Genomic DNA, 10,658 nt, shown 5'->3' with positions numbered 1-10,658 from the left:
GAAATGTACACAGTGGATACACTTATTCCACAAAAATACAGACTTATTAGGACTGGTAATTTTTCACTCCATTAAGGGTTCCTACAGTCCAAGTAGAAATTTTGTCTCCTCTCTACCAGTGCCAGCTGTTAATAAAAACTATTCTAGCAAGGTTGTTTCCCTGTTACAGAAGTTTGCTAGTGAAGGGTCATTGTCTTGGTACAGGCACTACTGTAGTAGTGGGTAAATATGTAAAAACTTGTAATTTTGGCATAACCCTCCAGTAAGAGTGCTATTAATAAAAATGTCATCTTCTCAGGCTTGTGGACATTCATCATGGACAACATCTTTATGTCTTTTTACTTTCTTTCCTTTCTTTCCTCTTGTGTTCTTTTTCTGATTTGTCATCCTCATATTTTTCTTTTTCTGGTTTTGTTACACTATCATAAGAAGGTGGAGATGCACTGGATCCAGACATATCCACATTCTCTGGAGGTGAATTTTCACTTCGCTTACCAATAATTGTATCTTTTTTAAAAAGCAGATCAACCCCATCATTCCTATACATAAACAAAAGTTTCTTCACTGACTGTCTTAAAAGGTAACATCTGTAAGCACGCTGAATGATAGCAGCAGACACTTCCTCTTGTTTTCTTTTTAATGTGGTTGTAATTGGTTCATAGGAAGCTTTTGAAGGATTGGCTGCCATAAACCGATCCTCCATCTGTATTCTGAGGGAATCCATCTCATCACTATCCCCCAAAACACGCTTTGTGAAAGCAAACAAGATATCAAGGCAGTGAATTCTGTCACCGCTTACCATGGGCAAATCCATTGCAATAAGCTGGACTTTGTTTGGTTTTGGTATAAGAAGAGGAGGATCTAAAGAAGCTGCAAAATCAGACAATTTAGTATATTCTATGAATTGTGTTGCATCTGGATCATATTTTTCCCAAACCTCATAGAACATCTCAAAGTCATCCTCGCTCAAGGGTTCAGCACTTTCTTCAGTAGCAACACTGAAGTTCTCCAGAATCACAGCAATGTACATGTTCACCACTACCAGGAATGATATGATAATGTAGCTGACAAAGAAGAAAATCCCAACGGAAGGGTTGCCACAGTCACCTTTAACGGAGCTCCCTGGATGAGCTTTGTTAGGGTCACAGTCTGGCTCCCCACTGTTAAGAATTGGGGATAGCAAAAGATCCCAGCCAGCAGATGTGGTAATTTGAAACAGGCAGATCATGCTGTTGCCAAACGTCTCAAAGTTGAACATGTCATCTATACCAGCTTCCCTCTTAACATAGGCAAAGTTGGACATGCCAAATATGGCATAGATAAACATGACCAGGAACAGCAGCAGACCAATGTTGAACAAAGCAGGTAGAGACATCATCAAAGCAAAGAGCAGAGTGCGGATTCCCTTAGCGCCCTTAATGAGACGCAGGATTCGACCGATTCTGGCAAGTCGCACAACTCTGAACAAAGTGGGGGAGACAAAGTACTTTTCGATCATGTTAGCTAGACACATACCTGTGAAACATAAAAAATAAAATTAAAAGGGCAACATTTTATCACAGATTAGAAGTATGAATAAAGAACAACTCTACCTGTGGAATTAGTGGAAACTATAATTGGAGATAAATTTTACCTGCTATGGGTAATTTTAGTTTTTTTTCCCCAGTACTCTTACAAAAAAAAAAGTGTGTTAAAATTTATATAGAATTATTAAGACAGTTACTACTCTAAAGTATGATTTTCATTTCCTAAATAATCAGGAGAAATTAAGATTACTTATCTCCTCCAATCTGCAAAACATGACAGAGATAAAGCTTTTAATACATGTCTTACTGTATCTCATTTTGAATATAAGAATTTCTTACCTACTATTGAAAGAATAACAACCACAAAATCAAAAATATTCCAGCCAATGGTGAAGTAATAACAACGGAGCGAGAACATTTTGAAGACACATTCGCCAGTGAAAAGGACAACAAAGACTAAGTTAATCCGGTATAAAATATTTTGCATCAATTCACTTTGGTCATCTGTTTCTATCATCATGGTGACCATGTTAAGACAGATAAGAATCATAATGGTGATGTCAAATGCTTGCTTTGTTACGATATCAAACACTAGACCTTGCAATTTGTTCTGAAGGAAGAAAAAAAGAAAAGGTGATAGTATCTTGTACATAATAAGCATCCTTTTTCTCCCTTTTCCTCTCATCTTTTTCCTTCTTTCTCCGCCAAAATATACAACCAAGGCTTTTCACTGTACAGTAACTTCTTTATTTGTCAGCTCTATGTCTTCTCTCAAAACCCAACAGGCTTCTATTTCTTCAGATTCACTGATTCTCTACTTCATCAGGCATAGCAAATATGAGATATTTTTCCCCGAGAACAGAAGTATGTGCACATTTCAATTCAGAATGCAGGGCTAACTTGAATTAGGCCTAAACCATTTCAGAGTTAAGGGAGAAATTTTTTGATAGTTAATGTACTGCTACAATTTCTTCCCAAATGCAGATGATACACGAATAGCACAAATTCTTACCGCTGGTCTAGGTATAGGTTTTTGTGGTTTCTTGGATCCCAGCTTCTTCATTGCATTGTAGTATTTCTTTTGCTCTTCTGTCATGAAAATGTCTTGACCTCCAAGGTAAAATAATAAAAACAGAACTGATTATAAGTCAAGTCTTTAAATACATTAATTCCCTGCATTGCAGAACATGTTTGTTGTTAACCATGTATTAATTCTTATATATTGTTACCAAAACCAAAATATAGTAATTATATCACAGATTAATAAAATATCTGACAAGTCTTGATGGAAAAGTAAACAAGGAATGACGAAAACACCAGAACTTCTCTCTTTCTTATTAAAAAAACCCTGCATACCTGATTAATTCAATTAAATATGTACAAAAAACCCTTGTAAAAATATACATTCCATGGATACTTATAAATCTAACATCATGAACTCCACACCAAATCAACCAACTACAAATAAAAAAGCTCCAAAGGTAGAAACATTCACAGAGAGCTGTTATGCCTTCAGGGAAACTATATGAAGAAAAATAAATTACTGATATTATTTTTCAGGATGCATGTTTTATCATTTGAGTACAGGTATCTCAGTTCAGATGGTTTTTTTGCCACAATACCACAGTGTATATGAGGCTTGATCGTCCCCCTGTACAGAGATCATGAGAAGCACGGATTTTGGAGTTTCTTGCCTGAATAAGAGGAAAGCAGTCTGAATAAAAAGGTATCTAGACTGGTATGTGAAATACACATTGGAAACACTTGTCAGAAATACAACTAATGTTGACAAGAAACATCTTTCTTTCTTTCATGGATTTGTTTGTAAGTACATTCAGGTATGCACGATGCCAAAGCAGTGGTATTTGGAAATGAGCTTCAGAGTCATAAAAGATTCTGTGACTCTGTCACACCTACTGTCAAATGCAGTGTCAATCTTATTGAGTAATGATAAATTTGGATGAAGATGCATTTGGGTCTTTCAGCTGTGGCTCCATACAGACATAAAGATTTAGAAGTCAGAAGAGATGTTGTTTAGCATGCTCTCCTCATAATCCAAATATTTACATAAAATTCAGCTCTTAGAAAGTAAGGGTTTTGAAAGAAAAACAAGAAATTAATTTGCTGATTATGGTGGAAATATGATGTGACTGTCAGGAGATTTTACGCAGTAAAAAAAAAAAAGCTATACAGGAACTGGCATTGCACCAGGGATTTCTTCTGCTGCCTTGATGGAATAGCTATCAGGAGTGAACAAGTCATCATTGCCCCAGTATGCTGTCCATAGAGAGAATAGTGGTCTCAAGAAGAGATACATTTTACATGCCTTTGAGAAACGTAATGGTTAGGAATTTGACAGCTTATTGAACACTTTTTCCCCCATGAGAACTAATGTAATGAAAATATGTTGCACACAGGAACCAAAGAAATGCACACCATTTAACTACACAGGGACAGTATACTGCAACATGAAGTCTTTCCCATTCATATCCTAACATTGCCCAGAATGGAGAGGTCTCGGTGATTTACAATTTTTTCGTGCCGCTGTCGTGCTTCCACAGCTTCTCAGCTGCACACCCTCCCTCACCATCACTGCCACTGCTGGGCTCTGTCTTCAGCTCCAGCTCTACGTTTCCTGCCACCGTGCCCCACTTTAAATGCATGTAACATTCAGCTATTGCACTCTTCATGCAGTGTTTCCCACTTTATTAATGAATAGTTATAGGCATTAATAGAGTCATTAGGTGCCACAATATATAAAGCAATGGTAATTTATTTTTTGTTTATAATTGGTAATTTATTGTTCTGGATTCTTAACAGATCCAGAGGCAGCTTCTTCTTTGTACAATGATCTTCTGTTACGCTCACTATCACCTTTTTGAAGGCCAAAACCTACTACCACTCTTCTTCCAATCTTCCTTTTCCTTTTGTGGGACATCCAGAGAGCTCAGACCAGAGAAGCACAGCTTTCTCTGATGGCAGCTCTTGATCAGCCCCTACCTCACTGCACTCACCCATATGTTCAGCCAAAGGCAAAACCTTTGAGCCTCTGTCCCTCAGCCCCGCATTCAGCCCCCCTGCTGACCAGCTGGCCTGCAGGGGCTGTGATGAAAAGAGACTCTACTGCAGAGTTCAAATTAACAATTTATTTGAACAACATCTGCAGATGCAGTACGTCGCTATTGCAGGTTTTATGGATACAACGGAGACTGCGCTATTGCAGTGTTAAAAGCAAGACTACACTATTATACCTACAAGAAATTCACAAAATGCACTATTGCAACTACAACAGTCACAAAATGCACGATTACAGCCCACAGGCAACTCACGACAGACCACTCACAAAACTCACTATAACTGCCCATAAGCAACTCAGAACTCCCAGGCTACTCACAAAATTCACTAATACAATTCCCAAGCAATTCGTGGAACACACTGTCACAACTCACAAACAACTCAGAATACCACACACATGTTAGTCGATCACCTGCAACTACAGACTTAAAGCCTGCCAAATATTCACTTACCTCTTCAGGTAAGGGCTCCCACGTAGGTTACCTTGGTCAGGATTCCAACCAAGGGGGAAGGTTCTCGTCACTCTATGGCTTGAGAAATAACTCCCCAATTTCTTGCCTGAATGTTAGGGTTTTTGTCCCCTGGTGTACAGCAGAGCAGGCAGGGGCATGTCTGAGTAGATTAGACCACATGCGGTGCCTGTCTCCGGCAATACTTCCCCATATCTTTAGTTATTTCATACCCTTGTATTGTTTGGTCCCTTGGGGCCAGACAGATATCCTCCAGCTTACTTTGTTTTACTTTCCAGCAATTTAATAGTGGTTTGATTGGGACTCAGGGCATATTATCTGTTGGGTGATTTCAAGGCTCAACTTAGGTTTCTGTTCTTTGTGTGATGTGGCACTGCCCTATTTTAGTCTTGGGCTTATCAGACAACTCAAGGCTGAGCTATCTATGCAGCTCCCCATGTGTTGTCTCTGCAGACGTAGGACCTCAGGGCAATCCAAGGCTGAGTCACTCTTGCAACCCCCCGTGAGTCACCTAGTGCTCTGGACATTACTGATACCTGTTTGAACTATGAGCCAGACAATCGCTGGGAGACAGGAACCCAACTGACATTGCAGTGGATACACAGGAAAATGCTAAAAAATAATAATAAAAAATAATTTTAAAAACCCACAGGCGTGGTTAAGTACCATGGACAGATTTTGTTTATGATGTTTCTAGCAGACATGGCCAGCCCATGCAGAAGTGCCCTCTAGGGTATGTGAAGGCAGAACAAAGACAAGAAAAATACCGCTGGGTAGCGTCAGTACTGGGTAGCCTGGTCTGCACATTTCTACGAGCACAGGTGCATTGATAAATTCAAAAGACAGGCAACTAATGTTTGCAAATTTGCTACATAAAATTGAGGAATAGCATGTACATAGACTTTTCCCCAGCCTAACTGTTGTACTTTGTGATACCTGCGGTATTTTACTTTCTTGGTGACAGTTACAACAGCTTCAAATGTACAAGGGGTGTATACTACAGTGCCAGAAAAACCCTTCTCTGGCTGGCTTCTGAGACATAATAACTACAGCAGACAGTGTCTGCTAAATGACCTTAATAGAATTTATAATCACCTCATTACTGAGTAAGGTCACCTTGTTACAATGCAGACTGCCAAAAATGCCAATAGCAAGTATATACCCTCAGTCTTCCTCTCCAAGGATAAGAACCTGAACCACTTTCATCTTAGGTACTGGAAACCCCTGAAGTTTATTCCAGGGGAGATGTAAACATCTTGAAGGATGAAGATGTCATCAGGTTTTGAACCACAAACTCATTCTTTCTATTATGTGGGTCTGCAGATAAGAGACTCAAAGGATCTGAAGAAGCAACATATGAAGCTGCATACTCCAACCTCAAGTTGAAAGAATAACTGGAAGTTTCCACTGCAGTAAGTCTAGGAATATCCTTTTTTTGAATGCAACAAATCAAACCTGACAAGCCATCTAGAATCACAAATGAAGAAAATACGTAGTGCCTTGCTATTACATAGCTCACTTTAAAAAAAAAACCCTCAAAAAACCCACACCAATACACCAGTATGATTCTGCTCAAAATGGGTAAAGAAAAGTAAGACTATCGTAAAACTCAGTCAGCGTTCATACATTTGCTGAATGCTCAGAAACAATGAATTTCTGTTAAAATGAAACATGTGATACTTATCTTCTTTTTTTGTTGGTTGAAGTTATCTATGATGACACCAATGAATAAGTTTAGGGTGAAAAATGATCCAAAGATGATAAAGGCAACAAAGTAAATATACATGTACAGGTTGTCCTCATACTTGGGCTGTTTTCCTGCCTATATAACATAGAAAAGCAGCAATACATCACAAATAACAATTAAGACAAATTGCAGAATACTGAGCAGAAACAGAAGTTGCATCCAGCTGGACAGAAACTCCTTGACAAGGGGGAAAACCCAGCTATTTTGGAGCATACTCTACACTTGCTTTATCTTTGAACTTGAAAATCTATTTAATACAAGTGTCTGTAATTGCACACACAAACCTCCAATTCCTCCCCTTTCTGTTTGTCAGTTCTTCTCTAATGACATCTGAAGTTTCATGTAATTCCTACTAAATTTGACAGAACTGTGCAAATCTCAAAAGCAAATCAGTTTCTATGGACTTTATGCAAATGAGGAGCTGGATAGAAGAAGATGCAAACAAATATCAGCATTAACAGAAAAAAAGGCAACATTCAGCAATGTTATTTTCTGACACTGCCAGAGTCTGCAGCTCTGGATTAGCTACTGCAGGTGATGTCACTTATTATTTGGGTTCTTTTTGGAGATACAGGAAAAACTTGTTTGCTAATCTGTATGATCTCAGTGACATAAATTACTGGGAAACCAGATTTAATTTGTTGGGGTTTTAATTTTTTTAATTTTTTAATCTACATATTTTAAATTAAATTAATAATATATTATGTATGTCTACTGCTATAATTCTTTACCTATTTAGAGTATATGTACCTAACTACTTATAGTGCATAGATTTATACAGAAAATTTATCTAGGTTTTACATTTTCATTCTTTATATTTTTCATTATTTCAACTGCCATTCAAGAAGAATTATATCAATCTTATATTTTTTTCCACTTAGTAAATCTTATATTGCACTCACATCTGTAGAATCAACTGCAGCATACATGATGTCCATCCATCCTTTAAATGTAGCCTAAAAACAAAGTTTGTTAATATTTTCTATCAAAGCTCCAATTTTGTAAATGTTCTTAATAAAACACTCTTCTGCAATGTATTTGCACTCACAAAAATAAAGAAAAATATTAAAAGTCTGGTAAATCACAAATGAAGTATTCAAAGGAAGTAATTTACTGTGAAATACCTCTCCCTAATATTTAAACACAGAATAAATTCAAATCTTCATGCAAATTTGTATAAACCCTATGTGGGATGAGTTGCAATCATCAATCTGAGCAAGACTGCAATTTATAAGAAGGCTCTCAGTTCTAACTTTCTGACTATCAAAAAACTGAACAAAGACTCTAAAAATGAGCCACTGTGGGTTAGCTTTTTTCAGACAGAACATGCACATAGTTTTAGAAGAAACTTCAGAAGAAAAGCAGCCCCAAGAAATCTTAAAAAAACCCAACAGAATCATAGAGTGGTTTGGCTTGGAAGGGATCTTTGGAGATTATCTAGTCATTGATAAAGATATTAAATAGAATTGGTCACAGTGCAGACTCTTGAGAGACACCACTTGTTACTGGTTTCCGCCTGGACATTTAGCCGCTGACTGTCTTTGGACACAGCCATCCAGCCAAACTATCCATCTAGCGGGTCATCAATCAAACCTTCTCCAGTGAGCTACAATATTAAGTAAAAACAAGGTATGAATGGTAGGTTTACTGGAAACATTGCATAGCTGAACCATTCTATGAAAGATACGTTACAAAAACTAACGGCATCGCTGTCCTCTACACTGGTAATATATGCAATTGTCTACTGCTTTTTAGCAACAGCTGCTGTCACTCCCTGGAGCAATCAGATGGTAGCCTGCTAGCTCAATACTAACTACTAAAAATCTCCAACTGGTAGTATTTAAAGACAGAATAATCACCAAGTGCTTACGAGCACAAATATTTTCTCAGAAGCAGTTTGTCAAGCAAATCTGATTATAAATATATGTTTTTGTTCTATTGACTCCAATTTACAGATGCTGCATCTAAAAAAGTCTTGAGCTTAGAAATCTAACACTAGTAAATTCTGCAAATGCTTATCCAGAGTTTAAAAGCAAGCTAAAAACTATCTCCAAAAATGCCACTTGATGATAATAATAAATGACTGGGGTGGGACTAGTAAGAATAATAAAAAGGGAAAGAAGTGAATTAAAAAACTTTCTGATCCATAGTTGGCTCTCCTATTGTTGGAAGATCAGATGAGCCCTGGAATGTATCTATTTGACTACCAGGGTAAAAAAATCTAAGTCAACATGTTTTAATAAATCTAGCAAATAAAAGAAAATTAATTCCAGTTGGATTTTTTTTTACTAGATACTGTATTTCTGTAGAACTTGAAAAGGTACTAGCGGTTGGGTTTATATCCATCTAGCAGATATTAAGATATACCTCCTCTTCTAAAATAGCCATAGAATGTATCAAATTTTTACCATGATATTAATCAACTTCATAGAACACTATTATAAAATTAAATCTCATATCCATTCATATATTGTAAAATAACAATAGAAATTATGGAATTAAAATGTTATTTCTACAAAACTTAAAGCTCAAAAATTAAATTATCAAAATCTATACACTTACTACTTGAAGGAGAGAAAGATAACCAGCTCCAACATTATCAAAGTTTACTTTCATATTTTTCCACCGAACATCTGCACCAGTCATCATACGATTTTCACACACAGTTTTGTTACTGACTTCCTCTGGTGTTAATTTATTACCAGTTGTTGTGTTAACACAGCGATAGAATTTGCCAGCAAACAGATTTACTCCCATGATGCTGAAAATTAGCCAGAATGTAAGACAAACCAGAAGTACGTTCATAATGGATGGGATTGCTCCTGTAAGAGCATTCACAACCACCTAGAGTACAAACACGGGGGAAAAAAAATCTTTTTGAAAACAATATGCAGTGCAGTAAAAAGATTATTTTTGAAATATAGTAAGAGATGTATTATAAAACATTAAAATAATACATTGAAGTGTAGCCAATATAAAAGGAATAACACATGTAATACAATCAAACATGCTACTATTGGCCTTGAAAACAGACATGCAGTTCAGTGTTTCTCCATGATTTTATAATTAGGCACACCTTTATAGATCTGTTTTACACATTATTTCTTTTTTTCTTACCCTCATGCCTTCAAAGCGTGACAAAGCTCTTAGAGGTCTCAAAGCTCTTAATGTTCGGAGGGATTTAATTGCACCGAGTTCTGAGAAACCAAGGGCACTAGCTACTAAGCTAATCAAAGAGACCTAGAGGAAACAAAACAAAATAACTTTATTATTATTATTATTTTGATAGCCTGACAATACAAATGTAATACTTTGAGGATGAAAATTTTAATCTGGATATCAGAAAAAAATCCATAAGGACCATAAGAACAAATAAAAAAGAAAGAAAAATGATATAACATTGCATGTAAATTTGAGAACAGAGACATTAATCTCTGGAATTTTCATCCCAGAGTGCTAGTGAGAAGAATGCATACCATACCTGTGCTAAATGAAGGGCAACTTGGATAAAAATAATTTTAATAAAAGGTCATCTTCCCAATAACCTCAACCAAAGCTTGAAATCTACTGAAAACCTAATCCTATTCTGTATGACATAATAATACTAAACAATGCTCTACTACAGATGGATCATTATAGTCATGTGAGCTAGCAGCATTTGCTTTTGCTAACTTGCACCTGGAATAATTCACATACTAGCAGATACATGAATAACTAATAATTCACACTGCCTTCAGGTGATGACAGACTTGGAAATGGTATATACTCAATTAGACTCTGACTTGTGTGACTCCTAACTGCACGACAGTTAGGAACAACCCCAGGTTCCAGTATAAATTG

The 10,658-nt window shown here is 36.7% G+C and overlaps 1 protein-coding gene across 1 annotated transcript; it reads right to left on the bottom strand.

The window, feature by feature from the left end:
- Nucleotides 1–328: 328 nt before the first annotated feature.
- LOC104543689 (sodium channel protein type 2 subunit alpha-like) lies at nt 329–10,058 on the bottom strand (the record flags this gene model as incomplete). The annotated part of the gene is made up of 7 exons (XM_010188352.1): nt 329–1,515; nt 1,866–2,136; nt 2,539–2,643; nt 6,756–6,893; nt 7,721–7,774; nt 9,381–9,662; nt 9,936–10,058. Coding segments are annotated over 7 exons (2,160 nt in total), but the record flags the coding sequence as incomplete, so codon positions are not given.
- Nucleotides 10,059–10,658: the final 600 nt, after the last annotated feature.

The sequence above is a fragment of the Mesitornis unicolor genome, unplaced genomic scaffold, assembly GCF_000695765.1.
Source record: "Mesitornis unicolor isolate BGI_N332 unplaced genomic scaffold, ASM69576v1 scaffold22187, whole genome shotgun sequence".
Lineage (NCBI taxonomy): Eukaryota > Metazoa > Chordata > Aves > Mesitornithiformes > Mesitornithidae > Mesitornis > Mesitornis unicolor.
The sequence above is the reverse complement of the archived record's forward strand: the minus strand, read 5'-3'. Positions and strand labels throughout refer to the sequence as shown.